At 39.7% G+C, this 18,250-nt stretch overlaps 1 protein-coding gene across 3 annotated transcripts in view; it reads right to left on the bottom strand.

The window, feature by feature from the left end:
* Window positions 1-12,782: 12,782 nt before the first annotated feature.
* The window catches only part of USP25 (ubiquitin specific peptidase 25), a 90,177-nt gene continuing 84,709 nt past the window's right edge, over window positions 12,783-18,250 (bottom strand). For all 3 annotated transcript variants that reach the window (XM_032678826.1, XM_032678827.1, XM_032678829.1), the window contains 3 exons: window positions 16,007-16,130; window positions 15,236-15,431; window positions 12,783-14,797 (listed from right to left, as the gene is read on the bottom strand). In XM_032678826.1, coding sequence (XP_032534717.1) covers window positions 14,625-14,797; window positions 15,236-15,431; window positions 16,007-16,130 — 493 coding nt within the window. In that variant the 3' untranslated portion in view covers window positions 12,783-14,624. The remainder of the gene's footprint in view (window positions 14,798-15,235; window positions 15,432-16,006; window positions 16,131-18,250) is intronic.

Below are 18,250 nucleotides of genomic sequence, written 5' to 3' on the forward strand. Positions count from 1 at the left end.
TTCTGTGGCAGCAACTCTCAGTTCAGTTCTCCTTCTTCCAAACTTCTCAGGGATCACGGGAGAGGAGTTGTCCCTTGTGCGTTTATTTATTCCACCTGCTCCCGAGATAAGTTTGCACAGTGGTTTGATCTATTATGACTGAGAGGACTGGAAAGCAGCTAATTCTGACACGAGTGATGACAGAAAACCTCTTCCCCTCCTCTTCCTTCAGGAGGAAAGAACTACAACTAAATAAGGACTAAAAGCTGGACTCTAGTACCAGTTGCCATTAAATGGTCATTTAACAAAGCTGTTTTGCATTGGTATCCAAGCTGCTGCTGCTGTTTGTGCAAACACTGATCCATGGCAGCCATGCAAAAAGCCACACACACAAAACACTTCTAACCTCTGGAATCTTACCGTTTGCTCGGGACACAAAGGTTTTAACAGAGGGGGGAAAAAAGGTACATATCAGAAGCGAAAAATGACAGTAAGTCCACTTTTACCTCTGGCATTTACCCCCCTCAAAAATAGCTTTGTTCAAGTTCCATTTAGCACAGAAATAGCTAATAGTTGAATAATTCCCTACAGTGCACTCACTCCAATAGTTTTATTACTGGCATAACACTAAATTTTAATTGACTTTGATGTTACAGTTCTTCTAAAATGAATCTTATTCTGCTTTTAACCATATTGTAAATAACATTTTCTTTCATACTACCTATGCCGTGACAATATTATTCAAGACTTGCAATGTGAATATATCAGATATACAGGGCTAACTAACATTGTATAAAGTGTTGGTTCCACATAGCATTAAAACCTGTAAACTTGTATTTGACCTATGATATCCAAAGATTTTTTCCTTTTCTTTTGTACTTTTGTTATGGTTCATGACTTTTGAAAGTGATTTTTAGAAGTATTAATTTTTCAGAAATCAAAACAAAAAAAGAATCTTTAAATCATTTTTAAAGTTGTGTGTTTGCAGAGGTCTTAGTAGCTTTGAATTAAAACATTGATTACCAGCTTTCAAGATTGAACCACTGAGGCCTTGAAAACAAATCTGTTCATGTGGCAGCCTACAGCCATCCAGAACTTGTTAAAATGCAAGCCTGTAGTTTGCCTTTTTCTGAACATACAGTTTAGAAGGAAGGAAGACAGAACACAAACAAACGCATGCATGCATGTGTATATATACATATATCAACAGACACACTTATGCCAATCCCAAATTACAAACAGTAAGTTTCTCTCTGATCTATAGGAAGAACAGACAAAGACTGACTTGACAGCACATAAGCAATATTTTACTTTTATTTTTTTTAACACCGTTTGGGTTCTCCTGAGTGTGAAAGAAAGCATATTCAACCAGCTTCTCTAAAAGCTCATGGTTCTGGAAGTTTCAATCAGAAATACAGTCCTCAAACACATGGCCCAACCTTACTTTTCTTCCATTTCTGCTCAGCTTCCTTTCCATACACTGGGGAGGACACATCTTTCTCCACTCTGTCTTTGAAAATTAAAAGATGTTCAAGATCATTATTCACTCTTACCATCAATGATTTTAGTACATTAACAGCAGAACTTCTCTCAGCTGGGGTTTCAAGAATATACTCTAACACAAACCAGGAGGTGATGATGAGACTCCACATCCCCAAGTTTCGTGTTGCTCCCAGTCCCAAATGAGTGTCAGGCCCAGTTGTTGCAGGGCTGTGTTTGCTCAGGAATATCTGCTCATAAACCACGACAGACAAAATCTGGCTCTCCAGAACTGAAAGCACATTTCCAAGAAGCACATAATCCATCTTTCAGAGGACGGGCAGGGCAGGAATCTATTTTTCATATTTTTATAACCCTTCACGGCAACATATCACATCAAGATTTTTTCCAAGTGTGTGTCATTTCAGACTGTACAGGTTACAACCACATATTCCCACTGAATGTTTCCATTACAGCATAAACTTTGCTGAATGAACTGCACAGAAGACTTACAAGCCTTGATACATGAAGAGGGGATGGTGCTGCGCTATTTTAGTTTTAACACACAGGACAACAAATTACTTCAGAAGTCTCCCAGTATATTCTAGAAAGAGCTTAACAACTGCAAAAGCAAAGACTATAATGAGAGAAAACAATTTACTGCACACTTTGGTTCTGCAACAAGGCACACATATAGCTGGTAATATAATATAAGAGCAGGCAAAGTACTGTTTTCTTGGAGTTGATAAAAAAAAAAATTCCTCTTTTTATTTTAATTCTTCCATCACTGTAGATAGTCCTTTAAGAAAAAATCCGTACCTCAGTCTGGCATTCCATAGTTACAGGTTTCTCACTCCAGGCTGAACCCAGCAAATTTGCATAAAAAAATAAAGATCCGTGTGATAAAAGAACCAGGTGATATTACTGAGTGTATTACTGCATGAATTAACTCCATCCTTGACTTTTGGCAAATCTTGTCTCCGAATATTTTTCACTGAGTACGATGTACAGCCGAAAAAGTTACTGATGCTTCTCAGTAAAGCGTTTGGAAGGGGAACTAGAGGAAAAGCTCAGCACCAGAAGCATGGCATATTTCCTTATATTCTGTGCCAGGAATTTGAGGGAGCAGGCTGGCAGTTGAGGACTGCTGTCAGCCCTGGAGCTTTGGGGAGTGACAGAAGTCCATCGTCACCAGGCTGACAGCCCTGTGACGTGCTGCCAGCAACGCACAGTGTGACACGGCTGGGACAGTCAGGCTGAGCTCAGTGGAGCAGGTAGAGCATCATCTTTGGCCAAGGAATGAGAAGGAAGGAGAGCAGCAAGCACAGAGCAGCTGCTGTGTTAATTAAATCCATCAAATGGCACATTTGACACCACAAATGGCTCAGTGCTGCCCTCAGTTCTTCAGCTCTAGCAGAGTGCTGTAAGTTACAAGCCATGGAAAAGTAATTATCATGGCAAGAAAGAAAAATGCAACAGGTCTTGAGAGCTGGGGCTTTTAAACTTCTTGTTATATGGAAACTGAATATCAGAGAGATTTTGTGCTGTATGTTGGCTTCGGTTTGATAGGGCAACTTTGAATAAATACATATCTTCTTTCTTGCCATGTGACTTCATATACAGTACAATGTTATGGGGGAAAAAGAAAATTTCACAAGTCCTAAAGCACAAGGAGAAATGCTTGCAGGAAAGCTCTTGCAGACATGTTACAGCAGACCCAAATTCAATCCATCTTTATGACTTTGATCACAAGCATATCTGAACGTCTCAGGTTATCTCTGACATGTAAACATAGTGTTATTCTGGGACTGAGTGGTGCAGAGGAGCAAATACTAAAGACAAATTCATCAAGAATTAAAAAGTCATCAACAGACGTAGTCCAAAACTTCTAAAATGCTAATCAAACCTTACAATATGTCCAGTAAATAATATTATGTTCCTTTGTAGCTTTTGACAACCCCCTTCCCTCAAATTTGGCCAGTCATCCTCAGTATGGGCATCTCAGAGGGGTGTGTAGGAGGAACTCCTTACTGTCTGCCGGATGAAGAAATATATGCCACAGGAGAGGAAAAAAAAAAAAAAAAAAAAGGCAAGACAGAGTCAAATAAGAAAAACTCTCTTTAGAGAGTTTTCTTTCTTCATTCAGCCTCCTGGTAAAATCCCAGCTGGCTCCATGAGGGGAAAGTGATGCAGAAGGTAAGGCAGCAGCTACTTGGGCACACCCCTAGACTGTGTTACATGCTGAGAACCTGCACCACCTTCCTCTCCTGCATCCCTGTCATGGCAGAGAAGGGTCACAGAGCTTTTCCCTGCCCTCCCTTCCCCAAGGGCTGACCCGACCCTGCCTGCCCTCTGCTTGTCAGCCCTGCAAGTGGAACCAATAGCTGGCTGCACATTAGCTCAGAACATGCTGACATACCACTCTGGAGAGCCAATTTAAAAGGTTAATAACTTTTTAAATCCAATTAGAGAGCCTAATTAGCTAAAGCAATCTTTGGTCTGCCTACTAAATCTCAAACTAGGTGAGTGCAATAAAGATTAATCTCTTCCTTGTTCTTTTGTAGGCAGTAAATGGGATGCTGGAGCCCCCAAGCACCTCTGCTTTCAAGTAGGCACCACAATGACCTGAGCAAGTTCAGGTTTGAACTTCAGAGCAAGTTCAAATCCAGCAGAAAAGCTCAACCCACAAACATTGTGTTCCACTGTCATGATTCAAATACCATGATGCTGACACTTTGATCCTGACAAGTACTACCAAACATGCTATTTTTGTTATTTTTGGAGCAGCTAGCATGGCACAGGGGTCAAAAGGATCTGATTTGCTAGGAACAGTAGCAGTAAAAAAGATGGTGCCCAAAATTATAGACAGCAATTTTATTTCTTCATTCACGTATCTCTGTGGAATTTTTCCTTTGTGACCTTAACCAAGTCACATCATTTTATACCCACTGTTGCTTCTTCACATGTACACGCTTCCAAACAGGCAAAAAAACCCTAGTCAGTTAGTTACTAACCCAGTAACTAATTAGTAGTTAACGTGCTCTAGGCATCCAACTGAAATCTCATTTCATCATTTCATAAACTATTCTCTTTCCTGCTAGATATCACTAGCAGACATATAAAATAAATATATAAATAAGTAAAATCACTACTTCCGTAGAAATTTAAACCAAACCAAAATAAAATAACCTACAACAAAAGCTCCTAAAAATTTCCAGTGCATGGCTATTCTGAATCTGCTATTTATACACAACCTTAAGGTAGAAAGACTAAATTCACAATACGCCAGATTATTTTTAAACATCTTCTGATAAACTATCCTCATTTGTCTTGTTCACAGGCACCCCAGGGTTTCAGAAAGCCCCACGAGTTTCCTAGGAAAGCTTCCTGGGAGCTGGTGCATCTTGCCAAAGCCGTGGCATTGGTACCAATCACAAAGCGAACTCCTGAGGAAAAGAACCAGTTGCTAAGAACACCCCCCTACCCATCGCTGGCTGTTTTAAACTCCGAAAGCAGTTTAGTAGAACGGCCACACTGACTCAGTCATTAGAGTAAACTATCGGAAGAAGCTGCCTACCCTAAAATAGTCCCTAATCACTTCAGGCTTTCCCTGGTAAAATCTACACCTCATTTCCAGCCCCGGGGGAAGAAAGGAGTCGTTCCGATCCACGCGAAGACGTGGCTAGAAGTGTAACATTATTCTCCCTTGCTGCAGCCAGAGGCAGCTATGAAGTGTCGTGAGAGAAAAAACAGCATCCCTGGGACCGCTGCTGAGCCTTCCCGCCCACGGGAAAACAAAAATAAAATAATCACATGTAATTTACACGCACCCTAGGTCTTCAGCCCTGGCGGTCATCCAGGAGTGAAGCTGGAGCGAACCTCCGGGAGCGGCGGGAGCATCCCCTGCCCGGCAGGTGCCGCTGCGGCCCCGCAGGAGGCGCCGCTCCCTCCTCCGGGTGTTGTCCCGGCATCCCGGCATGGTTGGGGCTGGAAGGGACCTTAAACACCACCCGGTTCCAAACCCCTGCCGTGCGCAGGGCCACCTCCCACCAGACCGGGTTGCTCAGAGCCCCGTCCAACACCGCCAGGGATGGGGAGCCCCCGAGCCGCCTGGGCAGCCCACGGCTCTCATCACTCAAAGCCAGACTTCAGTGCTTTCAGTAAATCTATATATGCTGAAGAAATTTAGAATATTTAGGAATCTTTTTACCCCTGGAGATCCCCACAGCCTTCCCAGATATACAGCTGTCTCCGCTGCTGAGGGAAGCATTCATGTTTCTCTTCCGTGCAGCCCAGCAGTGCTTCAAACCTTAGCAGCCCCTATCCCCCTTCCCAGAGACTCTGAAGGGATCACTTCCAGCATCAGGCTCTCCAGAAAACATAAAAAATACGACAAGCATAAAAGCAAACTAACCCAGTCGAGACAAATCCACAGGCTCTGTAAAATCTGCAATATAAAAGCATTGTCAATAGTACATAGGCTCTATGCACTTAAAGAAAAGCTGTCCAAATTAATGCGCTCATTTTAAATTATTTCCTGTGCAAGCCAGCTGAAAAACTCAACAGGAAAGTTAAAAAAATAATAAAAATTTCGTATAGGCTGCCATTCGAAAGAAAACTTCCAGATTCTTAGTTTAGGGACATGGGCCACTTAAGAAATATAAACTTTTAAAATATTGTGACACAGCAGGCAAGAGCTTGGTCATAACTGAACAAATAAGAAACTTCAAGTGTGTTAACTGCATTCCTCATTGTTCAGCTGTCACCATGAAGGATTTTTCAGACAGCAAAGCTTTCATTTTCAGCACATCCATGTTCATTTGCAGCCTGTCTAATGCATTTTAAACTCTTTACATTTCTCCAGTGTAGGAGGCCTGCTACTAATCTGAAATTTGTAACTCAGGGACTTAACATGTAGCTTCCGACACGCAACCCAATCATCTCCTGCACAGCACTACTGCACACACTGTCGACAAATTTTACTCTCTGTAGAACCATGAAAACTATTTCATGACAACACACTGTGCTGGCGTTAAAGAAAGCCTAGGTCGAGTCTAACTGTACTAGGTGGTACACTGAGCTCCATCACTACCTTCAGGGAGACCAGTGATCACCAGAGGAGCTTTCCCATTCCAATCTCATGGCTTTTAAATGCTGCCCGAGATGCAAGACCAAAATTTCTGGTTTACCACAGAATCACAGACTAGGTAAGGTTGGAGGGAACCACAGTGGGTCATCTGGTCCAACCTCACTGCTCAAGCAGGGTTATCCTAGAGCACATGGCACAGGATTGCATCCAGACAGTTCTGGGAGCCTCTCTGGGCAGCCTGTTCCAGTGTGCACACACCTGCACAGTAAAGAAGTTCTTCCTCATGTTCAGGTGGAACTTCCTGTGCATTAGTTTCTTCCTGTTACCTCTTGTCCTATTGCTCAACACCATCAAGCAGAGTTTGGATGCATCCCCTGCAGACACTGACAGACATTGATGGGGTCCCCTCTCAGTCATCTCTTCTTGAGGTTGAACAGGCCCAGCTCCCTCAGCCTTTCCTCATAAGAGATGCTCTAGTCCCTTAATCATCTTCACAGCCCTCCATTGGACCCAATCCAGGAGCTCCATCTCTCTCTTGTCCTGAGGAGCTTAGAATCAGACATGGAACTTCAGATGGTCCTCACCAGGGCTGACAAGAGGGGCAGGATCACTTCTCTCAACATGCTGGCAATGCTCTTCCTAATGCACCCCAGGATACCACTGGTCTTCTTCCCTACAAGGGCACACTGCTTTTTTTATTCCCAAGGCATTTTTGTGGTGTCATTTCAGAGGTTTCCTGTTACTGGAGCTTCTTTCCAGGGGAAGCATTACTAGTGAAAGCAGGGGAAGGAGTAACATCCTGCACAGACCTCTTCATCAGTGAGCTGAAATATAAGCAATGACTGTAGAAATCTGAAAATGCATTAAAATCTGAAGGAAGGACACACATTGCCAAGAGTCAGTCAGTCACTTACAGCATAGTTGAGACTACTCAGTGAGCTGGATTCAATTGTGTGCATGTTTAATACAGGATACTCCCCTTCACTATTTAGAAAGTAAGGCCATCACTTCCCTTATCCAACAGGGCTTGTACCCTAGGAAGGAGAGACTCAGAAGGGACTTTTAAAAGAAGTAAAAATGAGCTTGCAGTTGTGACACTGAACAGGGGGTGTGGCAAAGCAGGAACTCAGGAAGCAGACTCCTGACAGACTCAGCCCATGCACAAGCCTGGAGCTGCAGTTCTGCCGATGACAAGGGAAAGGAGGGGAACAACCAGCGTGCAGACAGTGACTCTTTGGAAAATAAGGGGTCTCTCCCAACTGTTGCCATCAGTCCCAATTCCAGAAAATGGCATGCCTGTCTCCCAGCAGTGTCTGTCCAGAATGCACCCATTTCTCCTCCTTCTTCTACTGTAGGGAGCCCCACTCCATCATCTCTCATAGCCAAATCCAGTTTTGCCTACACTGTTGAGAAGAAGCATTGAGTCTCCTCTGGGCAAAGAGCCTGCAGTTGATCAAACACAAGATGAGGGAACATGGCAGCCTTCAGTCCCCCACTCCTCACAAATCCTTCATGGAATATCTGTCTGCTCACACCTCTGAGCCTTTCTGGAGCAGGTAACACCTCTCACGTCTTTTCTGAACTCTGCTGGGATCCAACTTCACTCTCCCTCTGGAAAGAGGTGTTAGACTACGTATGTAGAAGTCCTCAGCATTTACTCATTGTCCAGCACCATAATTGACATTATGCATTTACAAAATAAGCCTCTTTAAAGCAAATATATATAAACCAAAATCCCCTTAAAATTACTATAGAGCAAATAAAAATCCATCATAAATACTTTTGAGTCAGTATTTTTAGCTGTGTGTCTACTCCAGGAACAAAGACGGGAGAACAAACATGCTATCCATGCAAGTGTGATCCCAAAGGGTTTATGAACAACTATTACAAGCTTTTACCTGTGGACTTCTACTTTCTTAGAACAGATCCCCAGCTTTCCTAATCTTGTGGGGAATAGTGTCAAGGGAGAAATTATTTAATTTTACTTTGTTACTAATAAGAAAACAACATTATAGCTCTTCTCTGTCAACGGCAACCAACAGGTAATTAACTCCATCACCTGCCATTTCAGATAAACAAATTCACAGAGCACAAAGCACCATAAAATCTCTTAGGAAGTCCGGGTAACATAGAGATGTCACTATCTTCACTGGAGTAGAACAATGGCAAACAAAACCAGTACTGTTTTACTTGCCCACTGCAAGGCATTTGAATAAAAGTCTTAAACTGGACCAAGGGGGAAGGGGAGTAAATTCCTAAAACACAGCAGTGTAAATCTTATTACTCAAAGCATGTTGAGGTCTGCATACTTCAGATGGATGCTCATTTGTTCAAGCACCTTGCAACAACCACATAACTACAATCACCATCAGCTGAGAGTGGAATAAGTGTCTGTGCCAAATACAGTTACAGGTCTTAATCTCACATTCAAAGGCATTGGAGATGATAAGCTTTCCTTCAGAAATGCAAAGAGAAATTGTACATATTCCAAAACAGAATGTACTTGTTCAAAACAGACTGTGATCACGGGAGGGAGGAGATAAGAAGTTTTTTTGTGCATCCAAACTCAACTTGGACTTCTCAGAACAATATTATCTCCCCGGAGGAATGGGGATTTTGTTATTTGATTTTGTGAGGAAGGTTTGGTTTTGTTTGGTTGGTTGGTTTGGTTGGGTTTTTTTAAAAATCTGCTTCATGAGATGCAAAACTTAAAGAAACTTTCCAAATAAAAGAGCTTCATAAGCAGATTAAATGAATGTATTACCATGAGTTATTAAAGTTACAAATTTCTCAGTTTCAGAGATCAAGGTTTCTTTCAAACACCAATGACTCCAACCTCTAAGAACACGGGAGGTTTTCTTCAAATTGCATTATGTGACACTGATTTTTTTTGCTTTAAACTTCTTACTTCAACAAATGGTTTTTTCTAATCCATACGGAAGTTTACTATATTTATGCAGTGATTCCTTCCACCCCATGATCCCGTATTATCTATAATTTAAAAAAAACCAACCCCTCCCCAAACTCCCACAGGTTTTCCAAGCCCTCAGTCCACAATTCAACTGAAAGTTTCAGTTACAGATTCAGGTCAGACAAAATGCAAGTTTTGTTTCTCGAAGAAAATCAACAGGAATTACTGCTCTTCCCTGATTGCCTCCATGTCCACAAAATACAAATGGGTTGAGGGAACTTTCACATAGATAATGAAGCAGATATAGTCCCACACAGTGATAGGAAACACCCAGATACAGAACACAGACATGGGTAGGGACTGCACAGACACCAATTGAAACCAGCACAGCACGACATAGCTGCTTTTTGCCCAATTTTATGTTTGACTGCAGTTTTAATAATTCAGGACAAAGCATAAGGATCAGGGCAAAACCAAAGAAAACATTATTGAACATGAGGAACAGCCTCTACAGCCTTCATAAACCTGGACAGATAGTGCTGAGACGCCCCTCAGACTTCTCAAGTGCTCAGTTCAGTGACTGTTCTGTTAAGTCAGTCTCCAACAAAATATTTTCTTTTTTTAAATGTGCCAAGACATGGTACAGAAAAAGCCTGCAGTTTAGTTAACTATCCATAACTTTACTATTTCAGGCTCTCAAATGCTGAGCTCAGACAGCATGAGTGTGGATGGTGTTATTTGACCCACAGAACCTGCACGGGCAGCTCCAAGCCCATGATAATCAGATGGAAGCAGTGCAATCCTGGTTCTGTATCACTAGCTCTACCTGCTAGTGAAGGCACAGGTGGTTAGACCAGCTGATGGTGAATCAAAAACTAAACACACTAGAAAACCTGGAAAGTGGATCTTCAAGTGACTTCAACGGGAACAACAGGGTAGAGGGAAATAAAAAATGGGAGTGAACAGAACTATGGAGCCCAAACTTTGAGAGATACTTCATCTAAGATATGGAGTGATGAAGGATGACCATATCCTAACATTCACGAGGAATCCATCCAGTAATGACCATCCTGAAAACAAGACATTTCCCACTATACATTTCCCAGCCTGTGAGAAGGGGATTTGGGTTAATCCCAACCACCAGAAAGCAAGTCAAGCTGTTCTTTCAAAGTGCTGCCTCAAGAAGCTGTTTCCGAGAAGTGTGAGCCTCTTTCTGCTACATACAGTGAAGATCTGAAACTCATGGTGAAGAAAATTCCATAGCCAAGTCCAGGATTTTAAGGGCATGACAACAAAGCTGGAGCACAAGTGTGTATGGCAGCAACAGACATGTCCACTAAAGTTTTGGGGGAATTGCTCCCATATGGATCAGAGCAGAAACAAACACTGAACCAAGCAGGAATGTTCTGCTGATAGGAACTCAATTAGGGGAATACAGATACTGTTAGTTTTTCTATAAAGAAAGATATTCCTTAGGAGTTAAGAGTGTTTCCAGTTAACACTTATCCATCAAGCCCAGGATTTCAAAAAAATCTTCAAAAACCAGGACAACACAATATATAAACTGGATATCAATCACATGAAAAATAATTCTGTTCCACTTAAAAGAATCACTGCCCTTTTGAATTCTACCTACTGTATTTTGCTGAAAGACCTCTTTGGGTCAGACCTTTTTCATATCTATATTAATATCCTCTAGAGAAGCAAGTAATGGAAAGATGCAAACACTTTCCTCTCACTGTCATGACTGATATTCATTTTACTTGCATCCTTCTAGGCATAAACCCAGAATATAATTTTTTAAAAAATACGTATTTACATTGAAAAATAATGCATAGATGAGGTGACTTATTATATACTTAAGAGTGGTGCATTTTCTCATCAACATTCTTTACCTTGTGCTTATATAAGGCCTCCCACAGACATTTGGATTCTGGAGTTTGAGAAAAGGAAACAACACAAAATGAAGAATATAAACAACAACCATTGTCTCTCCCTTTAGGGACCTTTACGTTTGTTGGACATTATCGGACCATTTCCTGTGTGCTATTGTTGACATTGAGTTCCTTTCTGGAGGTGCAATCTTCATAGGCACAGTGGAGCAGCCTAAAAATAATCTGAAAGATATTTAATGCAGACATTATCAAATTTTGGTATTTTAATGCCAGAACATGAAGCACATGCTTTTGACTCTGCTCATACTTCAGGTTTTCTGGAGCAAACCTGTTCCTTGCAGTTAAAACACAGATTGTCCACAAAGCAACTTGATAAGAAAGATCAAGTCTTTGTATCTGGTGTGATCTCAAATACCAGCACATCTAAAAAGTACAAATTGACTCCATTGATCCTCTTCATTTGTTCAGGTTAATTCTGCTGCTGCTCATGGTCTTCTGCTAGGCTGAAAGTAACAGATCTGCTATGGCAGCTTGAGCTGGAGTCAAAAGGATTCTTGATACTACCAAATATCAGCTGAAGTGCAGCAACAGGATAGTCTGGCTACAAAGAAGACCTGTGTGTGTGGGGAAAAGGCAATTAACTGAAAAAGGGCAGTGCCTTAAGGGTCCTCCACAGTATGAAGCAACATCCAGAAAAAAGAAAAAAATCCACCCTTTACTTGATGGTGCAGGTGATTTATTAATGAGTTTTGGTTAAATTCCCTTTTTGTGCTCTGTAAAGTGAAAAAATATAAAAATCTCAATCTCCATACTGAAGAGACATATCTACTTACATAACCCAGTCAGATTATTAGGTAGCAAATGGACTTTATGCTTTATTACCTCACAGTTACTTCGATAGGTTTTGTGTTAGGCAATGTGAATCCAAGCTATCAACTATCTTATTGCAATGAAAAACAAGAATTTTAAAACAAAATAATAAACTAATGATTGAGCTGAAGGTTTAAAATCAGATATTTAAAAATATAGTAAAATAGTAAAATGCATATATGTTTATTTCTGCTTGACTAGACCTCAATTCAACTCAAAAAAATCAAGTCTTTGCAAAGGAATACCTATTTATCTTCAGTACTATGTTCTACAATGGATTATTTTCATACCTGAAGAAACTGAAAACAAAAAAAACAAAGAAAAAGAACAATCTCATCCTTCCTTGCTTCCTTTTGATTTATATCTCTTAGATATTCTTCCCAAATGAGATAATGTATTACTCTCTCTTAGAAAAAGTGGCTTTTCCCCCGTGTTTGTCACCAAGGATTACACAGATATGGGTAACTGGCTCCTGCAGGGTTAGAGGGGAGCTTTCCTTAAAAGCTTCCACAAACACTCAAACTCAAAACCTTTTAGCAATAACAAAACAGAGTTGCTCTTTTACATTTAATTCTTTTTACTCTTATTGAGAAAGGCAAGTGAGAAGTCTGATCTGTTCAAGACCTTGTTTAAGAATACACAGTGCTAAGGAGGCATATTCTTGAGTTTCAGATCAAAGTGGAACAGGTGCAAAATGTAAAACCTTTTAAAATTTATCCTCTCTCCCATTTCATAATAAGCATACCTTTTCCTTGAAGAGTGATATTTTACACATCAATAGTTTCAGACCTAAAAAAAAGGCTCCTGAGCAGTATTTCACTGTTAAAAGTTCAATATTCTTTGAAAAAAAGAATTTGATAAAATAAATGGACAGTTTGAAAAAGCATGAAGCACTGTTGAAAACAGAAAAGAACATCCCTAAACATATTTTGAATTGAAGGCCACACTCTAGTCACTGTATATTGTGATCCAGAGTGAACAACTTTTAAGACTGATATGTGCTAAGGGTGAACTCTGCCATTTCTTGCACATGAGGTGCCTACATTTATGCCCACTGCATTTCTAGGTGGTCCTTCCCTTCCTCTGTGGTCTTTTATTAGTAGATATTCAAATAAACACCACTTGAAAGCCTGTAAGGAAAAGATGTGTCGCTCCAATAAAAACATACAAATAAATATTCACATATTTTACTGATCTAACACAAAACGTTCTCTATAAAGAGTAGGAATCAAAATAGTGTCAGGTAACAGGTACCTCAGATGCATTAAATCTCTTTTTCCACAAAATAATTAAGTTTCTTCATTAAAACCAGACATATTTAATTTCTACAAAAGAAGCCCAATAGATTTTTTTTTTCCACTTCCAATAGAAATTCAATTAGGACAGATAAAAGATTTCTGAGATATTTTGTTGCAACAATAGCAACCCATTTCAAGTAAGGAATTAACGTTAAGGTTTTATTTTTGGTCATTTACATGACTGAAATACCAATTAAAAATTGATTAATCCTTAAGCTTAATAAATTCCATTTTTTAAAACCTTTATATTCTCTACTTTAATCAATTTCTAGAAATTTTGCTCAGAGGGTGTAATATATTTCTACTGAAAATACTTTTAATTTTTGTACTCTAATTTTTTTTTTCTGAGAATAGAAGGAAGGTGCCATTATTGTTTTGCTTCAGAAGCCAGTCCCTACTACTAGAAAAGACTTGGCATGGCCATTCACACAGAGAAAAGTGTTCAGGTGCAGTATCATACAGATCAGTGAAGAATATACAAAAAAACATAGTGTATAATACTGTGACAGTTTTTCAATATATTCACATACAGTTATCTCCGACTACCTGTATCTAAACTGGCCATAAATCCTGAAGAACCTTGTCTATAAAATTGAGTAACCCATCAATATACCGTATTTCTTCTAAAAATATCCGTATTTTACAATAATATACAAGGTATCTGCTTGCAAACACAGAAGTAGCCATAAATAAAACTTTATTCTTTCATTTCATTTACAAGCTACCAAGTACCATGTATTTACACAGCACTGGACACTTAAAGTAGTTGCAGTCACAAAATGATCCAGACAGCTGTTGATAAAGTAAAGGATCTTAAGATAAAAGCAAAGTAATACTGTAACAGATAAATGGCAAAAAAGCAGTTTTGCCATAATGATCAGACTTGCATGTTGCATCAATTCTGGTTGAAACGACTGAGTGCCATGCGATTCTCAGCTTTAATCGTTTGCAGTCTGGCTAAAGTTTGGACAGTCATTTCTCTTTTGCAGTTATTAAAATAAAAAAGTTAAAAACTATAGCAGCAACAAGCAAACCCTGTGACAGGAAGGCAAGGTTTAAGAACTAAAAAAGTTTATACAATGTGCTTAGGAAGGTCGCAGAATTTATCTCCCATCGGCTGGAGTTCGACTGAGTGACAACATGATTCGGGCGTATCTTTCACACAGTTCATGTGTGGAGTAGGAGGGTAACTTTGGCGGGTCATTGAAACCTTTAATCTCTGTAGAACAATCTAGCAGTTTTGGCAGGAAATCTGTCAGCTTTTCTTGCAAGTTGGCTGCAAATCAAGTGAGAAAAACAAATGTAAGCACTTACAGAATTCTCCCTTTTCTGCCCAATGTTGACTTTTTTTTTAAATGGTGGGTGGGAAGGAGTTTCACTTGGAATAATCCACTTTCTACAGATCTACCAGCAATAACTAGGACATACCAATTCCTAGTATAGTAAAGATGTTGATATAAATGCCCCTTCAGATGGTCTAACACCACAAATGTTTTTCCATTCACAAAGTATGTTTCCCTTAAGGCCTGATACCCCAGTGCAACACATGGAAAAACTTTTTATTTAAATGTGTACAGGATTATTCAAAAGTCAGGGTAGCTCAAAAAACATTATGAAGGCACAAAAGATATAGGTTCAATTCCAGTCATCAGAAGCATCATATTTATAAAAAAGGTGCACGAGGGCCTTTAACCTTAATGAATAAATGACTTACGTTCCATTTCTTGTCCGAGATAGGAACACCAACGGTTTCTCATATCTTCCACAGCAACAATGTCTTTCTCTTCCATTTCATCCACCAGTAGTAATGGCAAACAGGGGACAATAAGCTCATTCATGATGATCAGGCCATTATTCACTTCCTGATCATCTCCTGATTCAAACAGTGCTGCAGCATGTTCGTTTAGTTTCTTCATAAACCACCACAAAAAAGGAAAGCCTTTAAGTATACAGCATTTCACATTCTGCCATGTATCAGTTTTATCAGTTTGTTTTGTTCCTACAAAATTACCTGGCAATTCGTATTAACCACAGTTGTGTTTTAACATTTACAGCAATGATATATAAACTCTAATAATCCACTCGATCTTGTGCTGTTCCTGAAGCCACTTCATTTCATACCTCCCAACTCCAACTTTGCAACTGTTCTTTTTAAGACAGAGGTTCTATCACCTGCTTTTATTTTCTCACTGTTGTTAAAGGTGACATAACAAGGAAAAAATCCCAACCATTGCTCCTACCTAGCCCAGACACTGTGGCAGTGGCACTATTTACAGTCATAAATGTAACCAATCAATCAAAAATGACTGATTATTAAAAAAAAAAAAAAGGGCAATAATGTTTTCCTTTTTACTTTTTCTTTTTTTCCCCCGTACAGGAGTCTAAGTATGAAATTGTTAATGGAGGGAGGTTTTGCTTTTGTTGTACATGATAGCTATGCAGCAAACTCAACTTTTTGAAACATAATACTTGACCCTTCACTTACTAGCAAACATTCTCGTCTGTAGTGAGATATCAGCTCTTCATCATGCCCTCTGTACGGGCCTTTGGACAGGAGTTCTTTGTTATTCTGGTAAGCATAGATAAGGTAGAGCAAGGCTTCCATATAGCTGAAGTGAAGAAACAAAAGCATTAGATACAACATCCAGGTACCACCTGCTTCAAGGTAAAGTGAAGGACAGGTAACTCCACTTGCTTTATGTTTAGTCCACCCCTACCCACCAATCTCTTCACAACGTTTTTTTCTACCACACAGTTTTGTTGTGTGGTAGAAAAACCCAAATTATTTTATTATCAGGTTAGATCATTGCACATGAAATGTAATCCAAAGCTCACTGAAACCAACAGGTACCATTTCACTCATTTCAAAACCGCCTTTGGATGGGCCTTGAGTAGACTTGAAAACTTACTGTGCATTTATGTCACATTAGGTTTGAGGTTCTGTTGCCATAAATCTCTTAATAGCATTCTGCACCTCAGCAAATAAGAATCAAAGCTGTCACTTTACTTCCAAAACATAAACTGTGAATTTTCAATCTTCGCTAACTTTAAGTTTTTCCAAATTCCTGAAATCTAAGTTGATGGAAGAAGCCACAACAGCATTTCAAAAGCAGAAGTGCTGTTAGACTGTTAAGAGTTCTGTCTTTAATCTAAATGCAGCAGATAAATGCAAGCCTGGTTGGTAGACCAGGAGCAAGAGAGGACTCAAAAACTTAACAGTTAATAATTGACAGAGATCCCTTCATGTACAGATTAACAATCTCCCTTCACACTGCTGCACACCATCTCCAGCAGAAATCTGAAATGGTTAATTCTCTGACAAAAACACAGTTATGACAGGCACTGAAAGCAGCTCAGGCAGCTACCCTAAAAACAAGCACTTTGATATCTCATTTTTATTCAAATTTTTAAAAAAATCTAGGAAGAGAAATTTCCTAAGGCAGGTAAGGAAAGGTACATTGTGCACTTACTCAACTCCTAGTGAGAACACGAGGTTATGGTTAAAGTTGAAATTACCAAAACCAAATCACCAAACTACTAAAAAAGGCTGAAAGTACTGAAGCTACACCAAACTCCTGAAAACTGCTGTTCAGCACAGAGCACAAACCTGTGCTTTGCTCCCTCCCCTACAGCATGATCACAATATATTATGGCAAGAGGAGAATAAGTGAAAACGCTGGTATTTTACAGTTGGAGTCCCAGTGCCAAGGAACTTGAAGATCTTCCATTCCTGATTACAAGTTCAGAGCATGCATGAAGTACAGGGGTAACAAGGAGGGTTCCTGTAAGCCACACCAATGCCCGTGACTTTTTTGCCTCATTAGGGGATGAAGCAACATCCCCAGTGTTTATTTTTCAGGTAAGCCAGAAAATCTTCTGACTAACCTTTGCACAAAAACTGTTTAATACTGCCAAGGTAGCATATTGCAATTTAGATTGTTAATTAATGTACCATTTATTATATGCTAGCAAGCAGAAGACAAATCAAGACTATGGGCTCATTGTGTTTGCCACTATACAAACACATATCTTGTCACAAAGGCAAGGCAGTGTCTTTTCCAATCAATTTTTCTGGTTTTTAGAGGCCTTTCTTTTTTGGGAAGATACAAGACAAGAAAGAGAAATATGAAGCAATTTACTATACAACCAAAAGACAAAGAATTAAATTTGATTCCCACTATAAATTACCTTACCTACTGTTTTATACATGAAAAATCAGTGATTGACTACAGAATTGTTTCCAAAATCAAAAATTCCTATCTCATGTGAATGCTCAATTTTCATACCACAGATGTCAGCCACTGGATATTCTGCAAGTAACCACTTCATTCCTTTGGCTGGGCATGGGAGGATGAGATACTTTAGAACAATTCTGGTTTGAGACATTTATTCTCCATTCTCACTGAGGGATTCTCTCATGAGAATTGATTAATTCTCATTTTGAGGCATTTATACTCTAATCACCATCCTTGTTGCATGATCAGAATAAATTTTAGCTGTAGTGCATTAGGTACGTAAATGTCACCAATTTTATACAGTCACAATTCCTGGCTTGATTCAAAAAGAGAAGAGTATGAATCACCATGGAGCTAAGGACAATCAGCTACAACTATGACAGCTATGCATGATAGTTTTTCTCAAATATGTTCTGCTTTCCTGACCTCTAGAGCCCATCACAGGTGGAGTTTTGACTCAGAAGGCAAAACTTGTTTCAGTGGGAAGACCCAGT

The sequence above is a fragment of the Chiroxiphia lanceolata genome, chromosome 2 (assembly GCF_009829145.1).
Source record: "Chiroxiphia lanceolata isolate bChiLan1 chromosome 2, bChiLan1.pri, whole genome shotgun sequence".
NCBI classification, from domain to species: Eukaryota; Metazoa; Chordata; class Aves; order Passeriformes; family Pipridae; genus Chiroxiphia; species Chiroxiphia lanceolata.